This window comes from Arabidopsis thaliana, chromosome 2, assembly GCF_000001735.4.
Source record: "Arabidopsis thaliana chromosome 2, partial sequence".
NCBI lineage: Eukaryota > Viridiplantae > Streptophyta > Magnoliopsida > Brassicales > Brassicaceae > Arabidopsis > Arabidopsis thaliana.
In genome coordinates, this window is record NC_003071.7 from 19,625,159 (window position 1) to 19,647,395 (window position 22,237).

At 42.5% G+C, this 22,237-nt stretch overlaps 7 protein-coding genes and 1 long non-coding RNA gene across 12 annotated transcripts; 6 read left to right on the forward strand and 2 right to left on the reverse strand.

Annotated features, from left to right (window-relative positions):
• Nucleotides 1-300: 300 nt before the first annotated feature.
• Nucleotides 301-4,025, forward strand: AT2G47960 (trafficking protein particle complex subunit-like protein). The gene is made up of 12 exons (NM_130363.5): nucleotides 301-762; nucleotides 879-963; nucleotides 1,245-1,375; nucleotides 1,454-1,556; nucleotides 1,656-1,670; nucleotides 2,076-2,215; nucleotides 2,313-2,520; nucleotides 2,881-2,955; nucleotides 3,052-3,168; nucleotides 3,361-3,405; nucleotides 3,481-3,579; nucleotides 3,691-4,025. Exons 1-12 carry the CDS (start codon nucleotides 473-475, stop codon nucleotides 3,709-3,711), a joined length of 1,329 nt encoding a protein of 442 aa, NP_566117.1. The 5' UTR covers nucleotides 301-472; the 3' UTR covers nucleotides 3,712-4,025.
• A 33-nt stretch (nucleotides 4,026-4,058) lies between these two features.
• On the forward strand, nucleotides 4,059-6,030 carry AT2G47970 (Nuclear pore localization protein NPL4). Of its 2 annotated transcripts, NM_130364.4 has the most exons (2): nucleotides 4,059-5,353; nucleotides 5,561-6,030. In NM_130364.4, the coding sequence occupies exons 1-2, from the start codon at nucleotides 4,367-4,369 to the stop codon at nucleotides 5,813-5,815; spliced, it is 1,242 nt and encodes a 413-aa protein (NP_566118.1). In that variant the 5' UTR covers nucleotides 4,059-4,366; the 3' UTR covers nucleotides 5,816-6,030. The 2 variants fall into 2 exon arrangements, with proteins under 2 accessions (NP_566118.1, NP_973714.1); NM_201985.1 differs by having other exon boundaries at nucleotides 4,316-5,980.
• Nucleotides 6,031-6,048: 18 nt separating this feature from the next.
• On the forward strand, nucleotides 6,049-11,820 carry SCC3 (sister-chromatid cohesion protein 3). Its single transcript, NM_130365.4, has 21 exons — nucleotides 6,049-6,288; nucleotides 6,364-6,550; nucleotides 6,689-6,801; nucleotides 6,912-7,004; nucleotides 7,098-7,261; nucleotides 7,334-7,570; nucleotides 7,708-7,852; nucleotides 7,941-8,119; nucleotides 8,215-8,360; nucleotides 8,447-8,574; nucleotides 8,683-8,859; nucleotides 9,096-9,257; nucleotides 9,350-9,550; nucleotides 9,626-9,763; nucleotides 9,848-10,042; nucleotides 10,158-10,302; nucleotides 10,393-10,499; nucleotides 10,615-10,752; nucleotides 10,824-11,089; nucleotides 11,174-11,298; nucleotides 11,411-11,820. The coding sequence occupies exons 1-21, from the start codon at nucleotides 6,265-6,267 to the stop codon at nucleotides 11,635-11,637; spliced, it is 3,297 nt and encodes a 1,098-aa protein (NP_566119.1). The 5' UTR covers nucleotides 6,049-6,264; the 3' UTR covers nucleotides 11,638-11,820.
• On the reverse strand, nucleotides 11,709-13,520 carry SWA1 (transducin family protein / WD-40 repeat family protein). Its single transcript, NM_130366.3, has one exon. The coding sequence runs from the start codon at nucleotides 13,442-13,444 to the stop codon at nucleotides 11,852-11,854; it is 1,593 nt and encodes a 530-aa protein (NP_182320.1). The 5' UTR covers nucleotides 13,445-13,520; the 3' UTR covers nucleotides 11,709-11,851.
• AT2G09975 lies at nucleotides 12,242-12,797 on the forward strand. Its single transcript, NR_140621.1, has one exon. It is a non-coding gene; the product is annotated as an other RNA (long non-coding RNA).
• A 133-nt stretch (nucleotides 13,521-13,653) lies between the features above and the next one.
• Nucleotides 13,654-15,864, reverse strand: AT2G48000 (Pentatricopeptide repeat (PPR) superfamily protein). Its single transcript, NM_180151.4, has 2 exons — nucleotides 15,349-15,864; nucleotides 13,654-15,260 (listed from the first exon to the last, which is right to left on the reverse strand). The coding sequence occupies exons 1-2, from the start codon at nucleotides 15,643-15,645 to the stop codon at nucleotides 14,112-14,114; spliced, it is 1,446 nt and encodes a 481-aa protein (NP_850482.3). The 5' UTR covers nucleotides 15,646-15,864; the 3' UTR covers nucleotides 13,654-14,111.
• Nucleotides 15,865-16,192: 328 nt separating this feature from the next.
• On the forward strand, nucleotides 16,193-18,741 carry RKF3 (receptor-like kinase in in flowers 3). Its single transcript, NM_130368.4, has one exon. It carries the CDS (start codon nucleotides 16,307-16,309, stop codon nucleotides 18,158-18,160), a length of 1,854 nt encoding a protein of 617 aa, NP_182322.1. The 5' UTR covers nucleotides 16,193-16,306; the 3' UTR covers nucleotides 18,161-18,741.
• Nucleotides 18,742-18,862: 121 nt separating this feature from the next.
• AT2G48020 (Major facilitator superfamily protein) lies at nucleotides 18,863-22,207 on the forward strand. 4 transcript variants are annotated; one of them, NM_130369.4, is made up of 17 exons: nucleotides 18,863-19,079; nucleotides 19,219-19,417; nucleotides 19,504-19,566; nucleotides 19,643-19,732; nucleotides 19,816-19,875; nucleotides 19,961-20,026; nucleotides 20,101-20,166; nucleotides 20,254-20,329; nucleotides 20,399-20,463; nucleotides 20,542-20,634; nucleotides 20,718-20,798; nucleotides 20,897-20,981; nucleotides 21,062-21,105; nucleotides 21,182-21,244; nucleotides 21,310-21,423; nucleotides 21,488-21,547; nucleotides 21,619-22,204. In NM_130369.4, the coding sequence occupies exons 2-17, from the start codon at nucleotides 19,283-19,285 to the stop codon at nucleotides 21,847-21,849; spliced, it is 1,392 nt and encodes a 463-aa protein (NP_566120.1). In that variant the 5' UTR covers nucleotides 18,863-19,079; nucleotides 19,219-19,282; the 3' UTR covers nucleotides 21,850-22,204. The 4 variants fall into 4 exon arrangements, with proteins under 4 accessions (NP_566120.1, NP_850483.1, NP_001324069.1 ...); NM_180152.3 differs by having other exon boundaries at nucleotides 18,863-19,417; NM_001337287.1 differs by having other exon boundaries at nucleotides 18,917-19,417; nucleotides 21,182-21,423; nucleotides 21,619-22,207.
• Nucleotides 22,208-22,237: the final 30 nt, after the last annotated feature.

Consider the following 22,237-nt stretch of genomic DNA (forward strand, 5'->3'; position numbering starts at 1 on the left):
TGTCTTTATTGACCAATAAAGTAATTTCTCCCCTTTATCTATTTGATAGTGGTATACTTTAAGTTGCTTTTTAATTGCTGGTGTACAATTATATTGGACTCACCAACAAGAATCTGTGTGCAGTCAGTGTGCTTGTTACTATTGTTTTATCTCATTAATTGATGATCACTTTTTCACCTTCATACATGAGAGCTGAATTCATCACTTTGTTAGTTATATAAGTTGGGCTATTCTATTATTAACAGTTTGATTTTTGACAGTAAATTTGTCTGCCAGAATAACTTATACACATTACCACCCAAAAAAAAAAAAAAGAAGAACCATTTTTGGACATTACGTGGTTTTGGGTTTGTCTAGCGACCTTTTATGGGCCAATGATATGAGGCCCAGTAAGGAAACAAAGAACGGCCCATTATAATGTAAACATATTTAGTACAAGGAAAAGGGGTAAAAAAGGAACAAGGGGAAAGAAATGAGCGCGACGCAGACGCAGACGCATGGACCGCACTCGCTGGCCTTCAGGGTGATGCGACTCTGCAAACCGTCTTTCCACGTCGATCCTCCCCTCCGCATTGACCCTTTCGATCTTCTCGCCGGCGAGGATTTCTCCGACGATCCCTCTTCCGCCTCCTTGTTCCGCCGCCACGTATCTTCTGCCGACGCTGTCGACTCCGATCTCAGCTACCGAAATAGATTCCTCCTCAACCATCCTACCGATCCAATCGGTCTCTCTGGTCTTCTGCTTCTTCCTCAGTCCTTCGGGTTCTCTCTCTCTCTCTTTCGTTTCTCCTGCAGATTTTTGTACTATATATATATATATATATATATATATATATATATATTGCTGTCTGATTCTGATTGTTTATTTGGTTGCGCAGAGCGATCTATCTCGGAGAAACATTCTGTAGCTATATCAGCGTCAACAATAGTTCCACTTCAGAAGTTCGGGATGTTACCATTAAGGTTCCTCACCTGCTTCCAACATTTTGTTTTCCCTGAAATCTGAAATCTATCTACTAATCGATTGATTATCACTAAGATTCGTCACCTGCGTACTTCATATATATGTATATATCTTTCGTTTTTTCTTTGGGTCTTGCTCTTATTTCACTCGTTCACTTCAATCTCTGCTGTGGAATACTTCTAAGAAGTTTTTGTTGTCTGCTTCGTCTTGGACCTTGAATTGCAAACGTCAGAACCAAAACGATGCTAAGCTATGTATCTCCCATGTATTATTATTGTAGGCAGAAATTCAGACAGAGAGGCAGAGGATTCTACTTCTGGATACATCCAAGTCACCTGTTGAATCGATACGGACAGGTGGACGCTATGATTTCATAGTTGAACACGATGTGAAAGAGCTTGGAGCTCACACGTGGGTTTTCTCTGACTCTCTTCCTTCTTCTTGTCCTTTTAAATTGCTCCATGGCCATGACCCTCATTCTTCTCTTAGGTTGGTTTGCTCTGCATTGTACAATGACGCTGATGGTGAGCGTAAATATCTTCCCCAGTTTTTCAAGTTTGTCGTTGCAAACCCACTCTCAGTGAGGACCAAGGTGATTATACTAGTCAATTACGTATCAGCATTTTTATTTGTCATTTGTTTTCAGTCCTCTCTTTATGCTTGTCTAATTGTTGCTATTTCTGATATGCAGGTTCGAGTTGTAAAGGTAGGTTCGAGAATCTCCACTTCACTCTGTGAGTGCTTCTTTAGAAGCTTTAGTTTTTTTCCTTGTACCTCTTAATTTGGTGTTTTGCATGGATCATAGATGGGAGGTTTTTCTAAATATCATGATTGGCAGTTATACCGCCATGTCATTAGAATTGGATCTCTTTTCTTGACTTATTATTCGTCAATGATCCCCTGGAAAATTGATTACTTCTGTTCTGGTCCTCACTAAGTAATCTTATAATCCTCGTCCACAATATCTTGAACAAGTGGTTTTGTGACACTAAGCAGGATTCACTGTTCCGCCCTTTTCTGCTGTCTGTGTAGTTTAACCTGTATTTATTTGTTTGTATTGGTTGTAAAATCAAAATACAAGCTCATGTGCTGTTGATGTCTGGGACACCAGGAGACGACATTTTTAGAGGCTTGCATTGAGAACCATACAAAAGCAAACCTCTTTATGGACCAAGTTGATTTTGAACCTGCTAAGCAATGGAGTGCTGTAAGATTACAGAATGAAGACTCAACAGAAGATCCTCCAACCAGGTCTGTCAGATTTTCCCAGAATCGTTATGTGCATCATAAGCCACTCATTCTATCAAATCGTCCTAATTTGCTGTTCCACTCACTCTCTGTGTCTCAGTGGTCTTAGTGGACTGATACCTAAACCGCCAGTTATAATCCGATCTGGCGGGGGTATCCACAACTATCTCTACAAGTTAAACCCATCTGCAGATGTTTCCGGGCAAACAAAATTCCAGGGAAGTAATATCCTGGGTAAATTTCAAATAACATGGCGCACAAATTTGGGTGAACCTGGTCGCTTACAAACACAACAAATTCTCGGCGCTGTAAGTTTACGCTTTCTACTCTGTGACAACATGACATGAATTTGTGCCTATTTGTTGATTGTTTGCTGTTAGGATTTTGTTCTAAGTCTGAATGTATTTGGTTTCCTTAGGGCTTTGAGATATTGCTTCCTGGGGAAGCCAATGCAGGGTATCAGTTAGATTAGGTGGCAGTTAGAACAACTAGGAAAACTCAGGTTGCACCAATATCTTCATTTAGCAGTCTTATACTCACTACCTTGCATTATAGACCTGACAAAGGTTTACTTAATTTAAAATTTTCTGTATCTCCTTTTATGCTTCATATGAGATGCTCATCTCATCGTCTAACAAACTTCCCTCTAATTTTTTTTTTTTTTTCAGCCAGTAAGCCGTAAAGAGATTAATATGCGAGTTGTAGAGGTTCCAGCTGTTATACACTTAAATAGACCCTTTCGGGTAAGACAACTGTTTTTTTCTCTCTAATGTTTGGATACCCAAAGATTTAATTGAACTTACACGGGCTTCACACTGAGTGTAAACTGTTTTCCATAGGCATACTTGAATCTCACAAACCAAACTGATAGGCAACTGGGACCCTTCGAGGTCTCACTGTCACAAGATGAAACACAATTGGAGAAGCCGGTTGGTATTAATGGTCTCCAGACTCTGGTAACATATCTGAACTTTCTGTTTTCCTAAACCATGTAGTTAGAACTTTGCCGTACACGGTGACAGAATTGTGAATCACGTCTTGGCTATGCAATGTGTATGGACCAAAACTTTGCAATGGCTAGTCGAAGCTGATTCATCACTAAACCGTTTTTATTATACAAGGAACTGACACCATCGAAACTCTTGCAGATGTTACCCAGGATTGAAGCATTTGGCTCCAATGATTTCCAATTGGTATGACAAACTGACCACCTCCTAAGAGCTCTCATCCTTCTTAGAATGTAAAATCTGATATATATCTATTTGCAGAATCTTATTGCCTCCAAGCTGGGAGTCCAGAAAATCGCTGGGATCACGGCCTTGGACACAAGAGAGAAAAAAACCTACGAACTTGTTCCAGATATGGAGGTCAGTGTACTAACCTTTTTTGTATATCTTCTGGGTTCTAGGTCCCTCTCTTTAGTGAAAACAGGAAATTGGTTCACCATAATCGATATTGTTGTTGGCATTATACTGCAGATATTTGTAGAGACAGACTAAGTTATAAGACAGCCTCCCCGAGTGGTGTTCTTCCTCGACAGGTTTTGTTATTGCACCTCCTCTGTGTTGTTAATTGTTTTTGTTTCTTAGTAGAAAATAATTTGGCTCCTTTGTAGAAGAAGAAAAAAACTAAACGGCTTTAACATATGGACTACGCCGTTTGTATCTTGTTGTTACAAACCATTAAACGTTACTGTTTGATCAATATGTTAATTCAGAACTGTTTGGTTTAAAGCATAAGTATTGAAGTCGTCAAATGAACAACTTGCAATCTTTTGCTTTGTATGAGATACAAATAAAATCGTGGTCCGTTTATAAAATAGCTTTCTCCAAACAATTTCAATTCCCTTTTAACTAACACAACAAACGACCCGGCCCGTCAAAAGAAGACCAACAGACGATGAAATAAAAGGAAAAACTCAATTTTCTAAACTATTTTTGGGGGTCGTAAATAAGTGAAAAGCCTGCCGACGAAAAAAGAAGAAGTGAAAAAAGAAGTGAAAAGCCCTTGTCTTATTTGTCTTTTACTATTTTTCTGATTTAAAATAAAGAAACAAACATTTACAGTATTTGTTTATAACGGGGGCTAAGTAGAGAATCATGAGAAGATTAAAATCCCTAAAAGTTTTGGGGGAAAGAAGAAAGAAGGAAGACGATGATGATGCTCAGAATCCGAAGCAGAGATGGACTGGAGAGAGTCACAGCGGAGGGAGCTCATATCACTGTTTCCCAGCTCAAAACCTTGATCGCGGATCAGCTTCAGATCCCTCTCCATAAGCAGACCTTATCCACCAATCGTGATCTCCTCCTCGCCAAAACTCCCGCTGATCTACTCGCCTTCACCGACCTCACGGACCCAAACCTCCCCCTCTCCTCTCTCAACCTCGGCCATGGCTCTATGCTCTACCTCGCCTACGATGGCGAGCGCTCCATTCCTGGAGCTCCTCCCGTTACTCCTGCCGGATCCTTCGGGAGGAAGATGACCGTCGATGACTTGATCGCCCGCCAGATGCGCGTCACTCGTCAGGAGACGTCTCACTGCGACTCCGTCTCCTTCGATCGCGATGCCGCCAACGCTTTCCAGCACTACGTCAATGAGTCTCTAGCTTTTGCCGTCAAGCGCGGCGGCTTTATGTACGGCACCGTCACCGAGGAAGGACAGGTGGAAGTTGATTTCATTTACGAGCCGCCCCAGCAAGGCACGGAGGCTAATCTTATTCTGATGAGAGATGCTGATGAAGAGAAGCGCGTGGACGCAATCGCCATGGGCTTGGGGATGAGGAGGGTCGGTTTCATTTTTAACCAGACCGTGGTGCAGGACAAGACTGAATACACTCTGTCCAACGCCGAGGTGCTACAGGCGGCGGAGCTTCACGCCGAGAGCGAGCTGAAGGAGTGGGTCACGGCGGTGGTGAAGCTTGAGGTGAATGAGGATGGTGGCGCCGATGTCCATTTCGAGGCGTTTCAAATGAGTGATATGTGCATCAGGCTGTTCAAGGAAGAGTGGTTCGAGACGGAGATTATGCCGGACGATGATCCAAAGCTCTCTAAGATGAAGAAGGAGGTGGTTGTTGGTGTGAAGGATCTTAAGGAGGTAGATAACGATTTCTTCCTCGTTCTCGTCAGGATCTTGGATCACCAGGTTCGTGTTTTTCTCTCTACCCTTCCTTTGCATCAATCATCATTGTTCTTTGTACTAATGCTCTGCTTGGGCAAATAAAGTAATTGAATCTGGAGCTTTTAAGTCTTAGGTTAATGAAGCTTGTCAGTGTTTGCTTTCCATGAGATAATTGAAAATTAGCATTTCGTCAATGGTCCCTGTGTTTTAACATTAGGCTGCTGTGATCAGGGGCCTCTGTCATCAACATTCCCAATAGAGAACCGGAGCAGTCGAGCAACGATGCGGGCTCTAAAAACACATCTGGACCGGGCAAAGAGCTTGCCGTTGGTGAAGAAGATGTCAGATTTTCATCTGCTTCTCTTTGTGGCTCAGTTTCTGGACGTGTCATCGGACGTCCCTGCTTTAGCCGAGTGTGTGCGTCTGCAGTCGCCTGTCCCAGAGGGCTATGCGTTGCTCATCGAATCAATGGCCAACACTTGTTAATTTTTGTGTCATTGTTTTTTGGTTCTTGATACAGTATATCATGTTCGTTTTATGGTCCAGAAAATCTTTTTTACTAGTTGACAAATGAAAAATCTCTAGTGTACTCGTGATGTATTTGATTCAAGTTTGGGGGTTAATTTAAGTTATCAACAACTTGTAGAAACAAAGTTAATTCACAGAGTAATAAATCATTCTAATAGGTATGCTCAGGGGCAAATTGGCAAAACATAAAAATAAAAAGAGAGCTACTAAAGTTTTCGAGCGAAAGCGAAAATGAAAATTTTATAATTCGAGCGAAATGTTAAAAAGCTGAAAATTGGGGGAAGAAGAGAGAAGAGTTTCATCGTCACTGGAATCAATAGAGTCAATTGGCGGGAGAGGTTAGTCTCGAAAAGAAGTGGAAGCCCTAGGGGGAAACTTTCTCGCTCACTCGCTCGTCTGCAAACACCATGGAAGACAGTCCTCAAGGCCTTGTGAGTCTCTCTTTGCTTGTTTGATTTTGTTTGGGAATTTTGGATTACTCTTAAGTTTTTCTGCTGGGCGTGTAGAAAAGGAGTAGAGATCCGGATCAGGATCAGGATGACGACAGCGGCGAGGCTGGCAAGGCCGACGGAAGCGGCGGAGAGAATCAGGAGCGCAGCAGCGACCAGATTGAGCTCGATGACGACGATTTCCAGGAAACCCGTCCCAAGCCCAAGCGTAGTCGCACCCATCCTCCTCAACAGAATCTCATTGGTACAATTCATATTCCTAAATCGCTCCAAGCTTTGTGCCAATTGATTGTTTCCTAAATTGATTGATTGTTTTTCTTAGAGAGCTTCATCTTGTTTGTTTGGGTAGATCTTTCAGCTTTCATATTTTTTTTGCTAACAGAGGTTGTCAAAGGCAACGGGGATCTTATTTCTAAAGCCGTCAAGATTTGGGTTGAAAGATATGAAGACTCTCCCAGCCTTGCTACCACTGAGCTCTTGTCAATGCTCTTTCAGGTACTCCTTACTTATAAGTCTCTCTGGATACCAAGGTTGCTAGATCCGGGCATCTCTTGTTGCTGATTCAACCACACCATTCCCTTCTCAATAGCTTTTGTGTCTTGTAGGCTTGCGGTGCTAAATACTCCATCAAGGATGATCTGCTTGATGAGACTGATGTCGATGATGTTGTCGTTTCCCTTGTTAATCTTGCTAGAGCCGTAATTCGTTGCTCTCTTTTCATTCTTTTTCAATTACATTTTGTTTCTTAAGAAAATTTTCACAACTTTCTTTTCATTGTGGTTGGCCTATAGGGGGAACTCGAAGATTATCAGAGTTCCAGAAAGAAGGAACTCAAGAACTTCAAAGAAAATCTTGTTTCCTTCTGGAATAATCTCATTATCGAGTGCCAAAACGGACCATTGTTTGATAGAGTCTTGTTCGACAAGTGCATGGACTACATTATCGCACTGTCATGGTTTGTGTTCAAACTTATGTGGTTTTATGCCTCATAGAATTTTCTTTTCATGTTTGTCTTTTCTTTTTGCAGTACTCCACCCAGAGTTTACCGTCAAACTGCCACGCTAATGGGCCTCCAACTAGTCACATCTTTCATTTCTGTTGCAAACACACTCGGTTCACAGCGAGAAACCACCCAAAGACAATTGAATGCTGAAAGCAAGAAGAGAGCTGACGGCCCTCGTGTGGACTCCCTCAACAAAAGGTTGTCTGTTACTCATGAACAGATAACTACACTGGAGGACATGATGCGCAAAATTTTCACTGGGTAAGATTGGATAACGATTATACTGTCAGCTAAGTATTACTCCCACTAAAAAAGAAAACAAAGAGTAGAAAGGAAATGGGTAGTTTACTTATGCGAGTGTTACTGACTGAAATCATTATTACAATCTTATTTTGAAGGTTGTTTGTACACCGATATCGAGATATTGATAACGATATTCGGATGTCATGCATTCAGTCTCTGGGCATTTGGATTTTGTCTTATCCTTCTCTTTTCTTACAAGATCTGTATTTAAAATATCTTGGATGGACGCTTAATGACAAAGTAAGCTCCTTTTCTCTCTCTCTTCTATACTATCATATATATGTTCGTAATAGTCACTGATCTTGTCTGCGTATTGAAATATCTGAAGAATGCTGGAGTGAGGAAAGCTTCTCTATTGGCATTGCAAAAACTTTATGAAATGGATGAAAACGTCCCCACTCTTGGTCTTTTCACTCAGAGATTTTCCAATCGAATGATCGAGATGGCTGATGATGTTGATATGTCTGCAGCTGTATGTGCTATAGGGCTTGTAAAGCAACTGCTAAGGTATTCCCCCTCAAGATCATTTTCTCAACCAAAGCGTCACCGCAAATATGTTGAACTGCCATGAGTTAAAACCTGAGCTCTTTTTTGTTTTGCAGACACCAGCTGATACCTGATGATGACCTAGGCCCTTTGTACGATTTGCTTATTGATCAACCTCAAGAAATCAGACGTGCGATAGGAGAGTTAGTGTATGACCACTTGATCGCACAGAAGTTTAACAGTTCTCCGTCCAGTCTTACAGGTTTTCCTCTGATAGATAGTCCATGTCCTGGGTACCAGAGTTTTTACTCTTAGAACTTAGTTCAGAGTTATTACATCCTCTTTCAGGTCATGATGATTCTTCCTCTGAGATCCATATCTTCAGAATGTTACAAATATTACGGGAGTTCTCCACAGATCCGATTTTATGTGTATATGTAATTGATGATGTTTGGGAGTACATGAAGGCCATGAAGGTAGAGTCTAAGAGAAATTACTTTTCACTGTTGCACGTTCATTATATAGCTGTGACGTGTACCTTCTGCAGTTTTTATACCATCGTCATGATGCTGCTTTTCTTACAGGACTGGAAGTGTATCATCTCTATGCTTTTGGATCAGAATCCTCGAACTGGGTCTACTACTGACGAGGACTCGACAAACTTGATCAGACTTCTGTTTGTGTCAATCAGAAAGGCTGTCGGGGAGAAGATAATTCCTTCAACGGATAATCGAAAGCAGTATCACAGTAAAGCTCAGCGAGTAAGATTGTCTTTGCTCTTTTTGAGAAAATCTCATGTTGTTACTATGATATAACGTTGCAGAAGCATGAAGACATACATCAGTTTTTTCCTTTTTTCTTGAGCGAAACTAGGAAGGACAAAATACATTTAAATGATCTTATAAGGCACTTTACTCCATTTATACCTTTTTGTACTCTCGTTTCCCTTTCAGTTTTGAATATAATGACTTTGATGTTTTTTTGCTGTGCATAACAGGAAATATTTGAAAACAACAGGAAAGACATAACTGTGGCCATGATGAAGAATTATCCACAGCTTCTACGTAAATTCATGGCTGACAAAGCAAAAGTGTCATCTTTGGTCGAGATTATTATATTTATGAAACTTGAGCTCTATTCTCTTAAAAGACAGGAGCAGGTAGCTAAAATCATTTTGTTTCTCTTAAAGGATGCCTTTTTTCTTGTTATTTACCTTTCTCAGTGAAAGTTACATTTTGTCCCCCGTGTCAGAGTTTTAAAGCTGCCGTCCGACTCATAAAGGATGCTTTTTTCAAACACGGGGAGAAGGAAGCACTAAGATCTTGCGTCAAGGCTATAACATTTTGTGCGTCAGAAAGTAAAGGGGAGCTTCAAGATTTTTCACGTGGGAAGCTTAAAGATCTTGAAGATGAGCTTTTAGATAAGATCACTTCTGCAATTAGAGAAGTCAAGGTACACTTTACTTCCTTTGCCATCTATCTTCATACTCATCTTATGGATGAAACGTTACATCTGTTTTCTGTGCAGGATGGAAATGATGAATACTCCCTCCTAGTAAATCTGAAAAGGTTGTATGAGCTTCAATTGTCAAAGCCTGTGCTTGTTGAGAGCATGTTCGATGAGATTGCTTTGACGCTCCATAATTTCAGAAATTTGGACGAAGAGGTGCTAAAGGAATTAGTTTAAAGCACTTACTATCTTTTTTGTGTCTCTCACATTTTAATGGAACAGTTGTTCATGGTTGCTTAGGTTATCTGTTTCCTGCTTCTGAATATGCACATGTATTTGGCGTGGTATCTGCACTCCATCATAAATTGTGAAGCTATCTCTGAAGCTTCCTTATCTTCCCTTATATCAAAGCGTGATACCCTGTTTGAGGAGCTTTCGTACTTCCTGAATGGAATTGAGGAATCGAAGAAATATGGTAATCAGCTATCGAACAGGGTAAAGACTATTTGACATTCCAATTTAACTTACACATTTCATTCCGTATATGTGCTTGTTTTATCAAGCAATGAGTCATGATTATCCTAAAAAGTGAATTCTCCAATGCTTACAGATCTGTGCTATACTCGCCGAAACATGGTGTTTGTTTAGAAAGTCAAATTATGACTCGGGTAAACTTGAAAGATTAGGATACTGTCCCGACAGTGTCTTTCTTGAGAAATTTTGGAAACTCTGTGCAGAAATGTTTAACACTTCAGGTGACTCTTTGTTTTGCTTTTCCACAAACCCCTGTCATTTCTTGATTTTCCAAATTACGTATTATTTATTTCTGCCGGACTTTGACACAGATGAGACCGATGAGGAGGATGAAAATAAGGAATACATTGAAGAGACAAACAGAGATGTTTCAGTCATTGCTGCCTGCAAGTTGGTTGCTAGTGATGTGGTTCCAAAGGTACTTACCAAGTGCATTTTACATTGCTGCTATTATTATCTTAGTAATGTTCTGACACCTATATAGATTGATGCTCACATATCAATTTGCTTATATGGATTCTTTTCTGTTGCAGGATTATCTAGGACCAGAGATCATATCGCATCTTGGTATGCATGGACCTGGTGTAACAGGCATCATAAAGAATCTTATTACATTCTTAAGGAAAAAAGAAGATGACATCTCTAATATCTATCTCGAATCCTTGAAACGGGTAAGCAAGATTTTCAGAAGATGCAAAGTTTCGTAGTCCAAGAAAATTGCTGACACTATGTAATTGGGCAGGCCTATCACCGGTATTCAAGTGAACTTTCTAGTGGCCGTGAAGAATCCAGAGTAGATAAATGTCTTGAAGAGTGGCGGGAGCTTGCAGGTGGGCTCTCAGGAATGTATATCGGGGCTGCGCGCAACAAATACAGATTGGAGATATTGAGTGTGGTGAAGGAAGGTGTTGAGTTTGCTTTTAGGGACGCCCCAAAGCAACTGTTGTTTCTGGAAGTTGCTATCCTTCCATTTGCAACCAGACTCTCAGTGTCTGACATCATTGACATGTAAGACTGATGACTCTCTGAGCAAGTAGGAAGCTCTCTGCTAATAAATAACTTTATATATGCTCTTGTTTGCTTGCTGAACAGTAAGAAGGACGTTCAGGGGCGTATAGTGCATGTTAATACAGACGAAGATCCCAGTGGATGGCGTCCTTGCTTCACCTTCTTGGAAACCTTGGAGGAGAAATGCTTGAAAAACGAGGATTTACAAGGTATGTTATGTGCACTCGCACAACATCTGATTTGGTTTAATCAAAGCCGGTAGATGAGTATGATATGTCTGCATGCTTTAAGTCTTGACTTGTGATGATGCGTCTGTCACAGACGACAAGGAAGCAGCAAATGTAAGACGCAGGGGACGGCCAAGAAAACGTCCGGAAACAGAGCGAAAGAGACTGTTTGATGAGCAAAGTGGAAGCGATGAGGATGAGTCTATTAGTGGCGGGTCAGACAGAGAAGATAAGCTCGACGAGGACGCTCCTCTAATCGAGACAATTAGATCGGCTGCCAGACGGAAAGCGCTCAAGGGTGAACGGTCCAAGGGACACTGACGACGGGTAAAACATTTATCAATCGACATAATTTATGTGTTTAAAAGTTTGTTTCTAGTTGATACAGTCAAGGAAACCAACAAAACTGCTCTTTGTTATAGAAATCCATCATTTCAAGTTTAGACATTACCATGAAATATCTATCATTAGCAGAACAAAATTGAAGGCATATAATGAAAAAAAGAAACAAACAAAACTTGTGATATTGATTAGATCAACTTCTACCCGCAATTCTCATCAAAGGAGCAATAACACCCTGAATCTCTAGAAGAGACTGTTGTATCCTAATCTCCTGATTAACCTCCCTCTTCAAGTTCCTGAGAAGCCCTTTAAACTCGTTTTTACCCTTGATGTCTTCAGCTCTCGTCTCCAAAACCTTCTTCGTCAATCCCATCAACAATCCTGAATACCTCTGCACAGTGCAGTACCTTTGTAAGAAGCCTAGCAGCATTCCCAACTCGCCTTCCTCCATATTCGACACGCACTTCATCAGCTTCCTCCTCGCCACTAATTCTTCCATCACTGCCACAACATTGGCCGGTTTCTTCTCCTCCAACACCGAGACCAGAGCTTCCTTATGCCTGAACTTCTTCAAGAGCTTATCGTGTCTCGTCAGCTTCAATCCTTTCTTCTCCTTGACCAAGTAATCATCTTTGGATGGCTTCTCGCTCTGCCCTCTCTGGAAGTACCTGAAATACGTAGGCCTCAGTGCCCTTCTCCTACTCTCATCCACATCGCTTATCAGACTCCAGAGATTCAAACTTTTCTTCTGTCCTCCAACAACATCTCTCACCTTCTTCTTACCGGCAAACACCATGCCATTAGACCCTCCGATTACCCGAGTGGAACCATCGGGGGAAAGGCCAAGAGACATGAGAGGAGCAGGAAACCTCATAGAGTAAGTCACCTTTGCTCTCCCGTAATCGAAGACTTTCATGTATCCGTCCAAAGCAACGCTCACAAGTCGACTCTCAGCCGATTCCATTCTCGCAACGCGGAGAGACGTGACGGTCTTGTTGTGACTCTCCATGGAGCAAACCATCTTCCCGCCTCCGATCAAATCCCATACCTTGACGCTGTTGCCACCAGCGGTTGCGATCAATCCACCGGAAGGCAGGTATACGACGTCCTCCACTGGGAGTCCGTGGTTGATCTCGGCAATCCAATTGGACGTGTGGACTCTGGCGTCCCACACCTTCACCGTGTGATCGTAAGAGCCTGTTACCAACATTGAATCGTTGACGGGCGAGCAATCACCGCAGCGGACATAATCCTTGTGGCCTAGCAGATCTGAGATGACTGTTGCTCCGGCGACATCCCAGTACTTGACGACTCCATCGTCGCCTCCGGAGACCAAGTGGAGCTTGTCCTGAACTGGATACTTGACGAATCGAGCGGGGGCGCTGTGGGAGCGGAGAGTACGGAGAGCCATTCGTTCCTTGATGTCGAAGACCTGGACCACACCGGAGAGATCGCATGCCGCGAAAAGAGCTCCGTCGGAACGGAAACAGACGGAGGAGACAACATCGCGGAAGGAGAAACGGCGGGAGGAGGAAAGCGACTGCGAGGAAAAGAGGGAGACGGTGGCGGAGTGAGCGACGGCCAAGGAGTGAGGGTGGACCGGAGAGAAAGCCAAAGCGGCTACGGAGGAGACGAGATTAGGTGTGGAATGATTTTTGAAGGAGGACCAGTACCTCGATTCCGGAGTCTCCGATTCGGAAACAGGTTTCGCCGTTGATTTGGGCTTCACAGGGAAAACCTTTGACACTTGATGGTCATTCAGCCGAACACGAAGCTCTTCCTCCATTATTCTAGAGTACAAGCAGAGAGCTAGCTTGAAGAAGAACGCAGCTAACAGAGAGAGAGAAGGAGGCTGGTTTAGGGTTTAAGCAGAGAATGGCGAAGAAGACATTTGATAAGTAAGTATCCAAATGAAGTTTTTGGGCCTCGTTTATTATGTTATTGGGCCTACCAATTTGTTGGCATCTGAAGCCCTTACTTAACCTTCGTATTTAACTTGGACAAACTAAACGAATTTATCTCTTCTCTCCTTTCCTTTCTTCTTCTGATTTTTTTAGTTTCTCAATCCTTATTTCTCTGAAAAGAAAAACCGAATTCCTCGATTCATCCACAAGGAAAGGTGATTCATCAATCTTGTGCTTAACACATAATGCATGTGGATTGATTTATATCAGGCAAATTGGAGAATGATCAAGTAAGGAAGAAGTTTTGTATACTGAAAGAACCACAGAGTACGAAACTATTCATCATGTATATCCAGAAGTAATGCGCAAAAGAGCAACTTACAATGTTACAATCAAAGACACATGGATGCTATACGCCAACGGAGACATTTCTGCTTCAATGGTTTGATTCCTTGATGCTATAGGGTTCAAATCGAATCCCTGGATGCATACAATCCTTCCCAACAAAATATGCTGCTTGTATTTATTCATATCTCTCTCTCTAGTATCCTATTTTCCCATAACTCTTTTACTCGCTTCAGGTCGTTGGAAATCATGTCCATGCTTTAACATCATTCCTGCGACTTGATTAACCTTATGCTCCTGTCCATGCGTTGCTGCGTATACTCTAAGCAGAATACAAAGCGTCTTCTTGGACCGGCTTATTTTAAAGCTTTCCATTTCAGAGAGGACGTTTTCCATCTCTTTAAAACGCTTTTGAGATCCATACATGATCATTAAGCCATGGAACATAGACCTGCTCATTTTCCATCCAGCAGAGTTTGCACGCTGCACGAATTTGGCAAGCTTATCAACCGCATTGCACCTGAAGTAACTAGCCACTATTGATCTCATAATACCATCTGTCTCTATCTGGAGTCCTTTTGTAATAGCCTGGTCTATGAAATTCTCCATGGCATGTAGATTATCATCCTTAGCATAGACCTGCATCAAGAGCAAATACAACCAAGGCTTGTAACTTTTCTTGGGGATAAGTTTGGATAAAGTCTTGATTTTTCTGATCCTATCCTTGTGACAACTCCTGTAGTATGCGCAAATCATGGACTCGATTAACTTAATCTCATTCCTGTCAACGTGACGCTTGACGGCTTGATACATGTCCTCCATCCGTAGCAGATTTCCCGAGTTTGCATACCCTCTGAGCATCAGCAAATAGGTGGCAAGCGTAGGCTTAACAAGGCCGTTCTTCATGGAGTGGAAAGTTGCTTCCATCTTATCCCAATCCCAAGCATAGATGTACCCAGCAATCAAGTTGTTGTAGGTGCTGGAATCGGGAAGGATATTGAGTTGTTGAAGCTGTAGGAATACTGATTCCATCCGCTCAACCATAATCAAACGGCCATAAAGAGAAATGAGGATGTTGTAAGTAGAGACAGATGGAGTAGAAGAGGAGGGTCCGTCTTGTTGAGAATTGAAGTCAAGGAAGAGCTGCTCGCAATGATGAGACAAACCGTTGCAGAGGTAAGCACCCATCAAAGCATTGTAGACGGAGGTGGTCTTGTTTGCAGACTCGTGAAACAAGGAAAGGGCCAAATCGACATTCTTCAGTCTACCAGAAATGGTAATGCCCTTAGCGTATTCATCAGCAGTCATAGGCAACCCATCGCATAGTGCCTTGTTTCTTCTCCAGTCGAACACCTGCAAAGCAACAACATCAAACATGACGGAAAAAAGGCTTTTTCTTTTGTGGTTGTGAAATTCGAAGACAAAAAAGATGTATGTATACCAGTTGGGACAAAACGGGCCATGGACGTAACTGCCTAAGGAGCTCAACAAACGCAGCTCCTTGGATTTTGTTCCTCTCCAAAACGGAGGCAACTTTACCGGAATCATTACGGAAGCGCAACAATTGGTTTTTCAATCCCGAAGCATCATCATCGCCCCCGGATTGGTGGAAGGGAGACCTGGAGAGGGTAAAGCAGAATGGGGTCAGAGTCTTCAAGGTTGAAGAAGAGCCACGGGAAAGGCAGAGCAGATCAGATATCTGGGAAATCAGTGAGATTCTCCACATGCGCTTCTTCATGGAGACTAGGAGGAGCAATTGAGATGCTCTCTCTCAAAGTCAAGGGTGATGATTCGGCCCTTTCGGTTCTATTTGGGCCTTTTCGTCATTTCTCGGCCCATTTGAAATGTCCATTTATTTTTGTTGGTTTGAAGTCAAACGGTGGAATATAGAATTTCTTAGAATACACACTTAACACAGATTCTTTTCTTCGCATGTTCCGGCGGCCATCACGTGTAGATTAGTAATTGTGAGCAGCAGAGCTATGATAAGACTAAGACACGTTTGGATTTATTAGATAATGCAATTAGGCTTGTTATTAAATACGAAACAGAAACATGAGTAGGTAAGACCTCTTCAGGATCCAATCAAGAATTTTAAATATTATCATCTCTCACCAGATTACCACTATTGATTGAATAGTATGAAAATGAAACAAAAAGTGAAAGGAAAGTTCTCGTGCAACTTCGTGGATGAGACTCAATTAGGTTCATGACATGTTTTGACCGTTTCAAGTAAATCAAGTAAATAACACAATCAATAATACACTTAAGAGTATATATATATTTAACTAATGACCAAAATATTACTAGTGGGTCAATGAGTGTAAGAAACAAAGAGAGAGAGAGAGAGAGTGTTATGTTATGTCTTTATTGTCAATTAGTAATTTTCTTCGAATTAGATGTTGTTTCTCCGTCGAATCGCCGTCGTCTTCTTTGTCTTCACCTCTTTCTCCGCCGCTCAGAACTCCACGTGTCCTCTGGACTTTTCCGTCCTTGAACCGTTCCGGCGTCCGAAACCCGATGGCGCCACCACCTGCCAGTACCTCCTCCAAGGGCTACGCCTCCTCTACTCTCACCATCTCCGTCAGACGGGTTCCTTTCTCCCGCCACCTGAGTCTGCTGCTTCTTGCTGGGCTGCTCTCCAGTCTTCCGTCGCCGGTTTCCTCCCTCGCTTTGACGTCCGATCCACCTGCGGTTTCCAGACGCCGTGGATTTCGCAGGGGTGCATGGACATCACCACCAGGTCTCAATTCGAATCCCTTATCCCTAACTCCTCCCTCGCCACCACCGCCATGCGCTGTAACACCTCTCTCGAGAGCAATACCCCTTGCGCCTCCTGCACTCAGAGCCTCTCCGCGTTTCAGCCCTATCTCTCCGGTCCATCCCTCGGTAATGTCTCCGACTGTGCTTCTTTTCCCTCTATCTACGCCGCTGCTTTCGCCAATTCCTTGGGCCCCACCGACAAAGGCACCGCCAAATGCTTGTTTCAGCTCGATTTGGCTTCTCCCACTAGCTCCGGTGCTAACAAAGTCAAAGTTCTAGTTTCTTCTTTCTCTGTTTTGCTCGTCGCCTCTGTTCTGGTTATCACCGCTTGGTTCTGGTACTGCCGGAGGAAGAAAAGCAAGCTTCTCAAGCCTCGGGATACTAGTTTAGAAGCTGGCACGCAGTCTAGACTTGATTCCATGAGCGAGAGCACCACTCTTGTCAAATTCAGCTTCGACGAGATCAAGAAAGCCACCAACAATTTCTCACGCCACAACATCATTGGCCGGGGAGGTTACGGGAACGTCTTCAAGGGCGCCCTGCCCGACGGCACCCAGGTTGCCTTCAAGAGGTTCAAGAACTGTTCTGCTGGAGGGGACGCCAACTTCGCTCATGAGGTCGAGGTCATCGCCAGCATCCGCCACGTCAATCTCCTTGCCCTCAGAGGCTACTGTACTGCAACCACGCCCTATGAAGGTCACCAGAGGATCATTGTCTGTGATCTTGTCAGTAACGGTAGCCTTCATGACCATCTCTTTGGCGACTTGGAGGCTCAGCTTGCCTGGCCTCTTAGGCAGAGGATCGCCCTTGGCATGGCCAGAGGACTGGCTTATCTACACTACGGCGCACAACCCTCCATCATCCACAGGGATATCAAGGCCAGCAACATTCTCTTGGACGAGAGGTTTGAGGCCAAGGTTGCGGATTTCGGGCTGGCCAAGTTCAACCCCGAAGGAATGACTCATATGAGCACGCGGGTCGCAGGCACTATGGGATACGTTGCTCCAGAGTACGCACTGTACGGGCAACTGACTGAGAAAAGCGACGTGTACAGCTTTGGGGTGGTGCTTCTAGAGCTTCTGAGCAGGAGAAAGGCGATTGTGACAGACGAGGAGGGGCAGCCTGTGTCGGTGGCAGACTGGGCGTGGTCGCTGGTAAGAGAAGGCCAGACATTGGATGTGGTGGAAGACGGGATGCCAGAGAAGGGACCCCCAGAGGTTCTGGAGAAGTATGTGCTGATAGCAGTGCTGTGCTCTCACCCTCAGCTCCACGCAAGGCCAACAATGGATCAAGTGGTGAAAATGCTGGAGAGCAATGAGTTCACTGTTATAGCCATACCTCAACGGCCAATCCCTCTGGTGGCTTGTAGGGAAGAGATTGACCGCTCTGTTAGTAGCAGCAGTGGCTCAGGGAAGCTCACTAGCCCCACGGGATATCAGGCCTTCTCATTCGGAGGTGATGGCCCCTCAGGGAACACGAATACCACTTAGATGAGATATGTATGTTGTAGATATTAATTTAGTGTGCATTCATTTCATTCTTTGATGCTTCTTCTGTCACTTATGTAAGTACAGTTGCTTTTTCCAATAAACTCATCTTGTTGTAACAGCTTTGGATGCAATATTATACAGGCTTAGAAATATATATATACACACATTTCACATTGGTATCAAATGTCAGACCACGACAAAAGCTTTTGTTGGAAAAAGACACGAAAGATGCGGAGGTCCATGAAGATATCCATGTGTGAGTGTGCAACACTTTGATTGATCCGCTCCGGTGATTTCTCTGCTAACGTCATTAATCAACTTTGCAATGACATTTTGGTGGGTGGGTTATCTTACATTCTTTTCTTTTCTTTTTACTCAAATTTTTATAAACAAAATCTTTCTGAAAGAAGAAGGAACGATCGAGTTACATAAGCAAGATCGCTGTATCAACAGTCACGTCTTTTAATGTTAACAAGAAAGATAAAAAAGACAGATCTGATTCAAATGGATCTGCGTGAGTTTTCTGTTTTTCTTGGATGATTAATGAATGATTCACAAGAATTTCAGAAAAAAAAACTGAGATCAAGGTTTTGACAAGAGGCCAAAGACATCACGTGTCTGTCTCTGTCCAATCCACGCCAGCCACTAGCATGTGTGTGCGTATTCAGTTTTACTTGTACATCTTTCTTCTTTTTTTTTTTTAAATGTGAATTTGCTTAGTGTATCTTTTAGTATACACATAGTGGATAAGTAGTTTATAAACTCATTTTTGTTTGAACTCCCCCGAGTGGGCTCAACGTTGTCATTAGCTATATTCTAGTTTAATGGTTATCATCAGAAAATCTGAAATCAAATTTTTGGATTGTAATCCATGGCTGCTCTTGGTAAAGGACATAAAACAGCTTTCATCTCTTGAATGGTAACAAACCCCACAAAGGATTTCTTGCCTAAAGGGTCACTCTTACCCATAAAAAGTTTTCACCTTTAATTCTTGTCCTCCGCTTTTCCATTTTACTCTTCTTGTATGTTTCTGTCTTCTTACTCAACTTTTGCTTCAGGCTTCGTCTCTTTTGCAATTTTTGAGTTAGCCAAGTGCTCAAGGGAGATACATAATACCTGAAGATGTCCAAGGCAAGTGATGCCGTCAGAGAACCATTGGTGGACAAGAATATGGCTGGATCAAAACCAGACCAGCCGTGGATGGTTTATCTCAGCACATTCGTTGCGGTCTGTGGTTCTTTTGCGTTCGGTTCTTGTGTAAGTGATTTTAGATTTATGGAAAGTCACTAACTTTGTTTCTGGTCTAAAAATGAACGTTATACTAAAACTTGGTTTCGTTGCAGGCGGGATACTCTTCACCTGCTCAGGCTGCAATTAGGAATGACCTTTCATTGACTATAGCTGAGGTACATAATCCTTCTAGGAAAGATTGTTCATCACTTATTCATTGAATGTTGCTTACCTCTAGCTTGGATTCTGCAGTTTTCACTCTTTGGTTCTTTACTAACTTTTGGCGCAATGATCGGTGCTATAACAAGCGGGCCTATAGCTGATTTAGTTGGAAGAAAGGGGGTAAGGAAATGTTTGAAACTTTCCATCTATTAGTTTTCTTTGTGTTGACAACACGTACTTACTTGTGGTGGATCTGTATCCAGGCGATGAGAGTTTCCTCTGCATTTTGTGTAGTCGGGTGGCTAGCAATCATCTTTGCCAAGGTATTACTCAGGATCCAAAACAGTGGCTATATATGCTGCTCTTAAAGTTTTTCCTAATGTATCTCTCTTTTTGTCTCAATCAAAGGGAGTAGTGGCTCTGGACCTTGGAAGACTGGCAACGGGATATGGAATGGGAGCATTTTCCTATGTGGTGAGCCCATCGAGTTAATACATTTTCTGTTCAACATCTCGTTATCCAGTGTTAATGATACGTTTGGTGTGTAGGTGCCAATCTTTATAGCAGAAATTGCACCTAAAACTTTCAGAGGGGCTCTAACCACACTGAACCAGGTAACTAAAGAGCAACATGAAGATCTTTTGTCTCCCTTACTACTCTGTTAGGGGATTGTGAAAAGAAGCTACCGTTTTGTGCCACAGATTCTGATCTGCACTGGAGTGTCGGTTTCCTTCATCATAGGCACACTAGTGACGTGGAGAGTCTTGGCATTAATAGGTAATTAAGGAATTTACGTGGAGAGTCTCCATCCATGTCAGAATACTTATGTGTGTAATGTGGCTTCAGGAATCATCCCATGCGCTGCCTCCTTCCTTGGCCTCTTTTTTATCCCTGAGTCTCCAAGATGGCTGGTAAGACCACAATAAGCACCATAAAAGCTTTGACATGTATACTTTCTTGTGAATAATTAGTCGTACATGTGTTTGTAGGCAAAAGTGGGGCGTGATACGGAGTTTGAAGCTGCACTGAGGAAGCTCCGTGGGAAGAAGGCTGATATTTCGGAGGAGGCAGCAGAGATCCAGGTTTTGAACTCTTGCGATTTTCTTCTTCTGAATCTATGAAACCATCTCATGATCTGAAAACATATCACTATCATTCTTGACAGGATTATATCGAAACTCTGGAAAGGCTACCGAAAGCCAAGATGCTGGATTTGTTTCAGAGGAGATACATACGCTCTGTTCTTGTAACAACACCCTTGCAACATAAATATCAATCTTCTTCTTAGTCACGTAACGTTGCAGATTCAAATTCATCACCAATTGCATGATTTTGTTGGAACAGATAGCTTTCGGGTTGATGGTGTTTCAGCAGTTTGGAGGAATCAACGGAATATGTTTCTACACAAGCTCGATATTTGAGCAAGCAGGTAATACATAGAGAGAGATTCTTGAATGATACACCTTTATTAACTTGTATCTAATAATCAGCCATATTATTTTGTGTCAGGTTTTCCCACAAGACTTGGGATGATAATATATGCTGTTCTTCAGGTATCTACTAATAGCAGCAGTCCAAATTCAAAAGATTATTCTTAATCTCTCTCTTGTTATGTTCACAAAATATCAGGTGGTAATCACTGCGCTTAATGCACCGATAGTTGACAGAGCCGGAAGAAAACCATTGCTACTGGTAAACAAAATGAGCCTTGAAAAGATTTTGACAGGGAACAAACTAACTCCAAGGAGTTGTGGCAGGTTTCTGCAACAGGGTTAGTGATAGGCTGTTTGATAGCAGCGGTTTCTTTCTATCTCAAGGTTCACGACATGGCGCACGAAGCAGTCCCAGTCCTGGCTGTTGTTGGTATAATGGTAAGCAACCAAATTGAATTGAATGATTTGTTAGCACCAAAAAAACTGAGATGAAAGAGAGCAGGTGTACATAGGATCGTTTTCAGCAGGAATGGGAGCAATGCCGTGGGTGGTCATGTCTGAGGTAAATTCCATCCCTGAGGGACAATTACTTGCTGTTGTTGTTGTTACTTGACAAATTCAAATGTTTTGCAGATATTTCCCATAAACATAAAAGGAGTAGCAGGAGGCATGGCGACGCTGGTGAACTGGTTTGGAGCGTGGGCTGTTTCTTACACTTTCAACTTCCTCATGTCCTGGAGCTCTTACGGAACTTTCCTCATTTACGCTGCCATCAACGCGCTGGCCATTGTCTTCGTCATTGCCATCGTGCCTGAGACAAAAGGGAAGACATTGGAGCAGATCCAAGCTATAGTCAATCCATAGCTCAAACACTTCCTAGATGTTCGTTTCTATTAGCCAGCTGGGACATAAATTGCAATCTTGGATCTCTTTGCTTTTATGATTCTTTACTGAGTTCAATTGTTATCACTCTCTCTATTTCTAATCTCTTCTTAATGAACTTTGGACTTCAATTTGATGTTTTTCCATAGTTCAGCTAGCCTCTTTCCTCCTATATATATCCTCCTATGTAACAAAAGAGAGAAAGCAGATCACTCATACAAACCAAAACATTACCTCTACCTCTGAGAAAGAGCGCAGATTCATTCTTGCTTTATTATATCATATTCATTAGTATAATTTCATCATATTCATTTGTATTTTGCCTCCGAAAATAAAGACATTTATCAATAAAATCATGTTACAAGTGTAT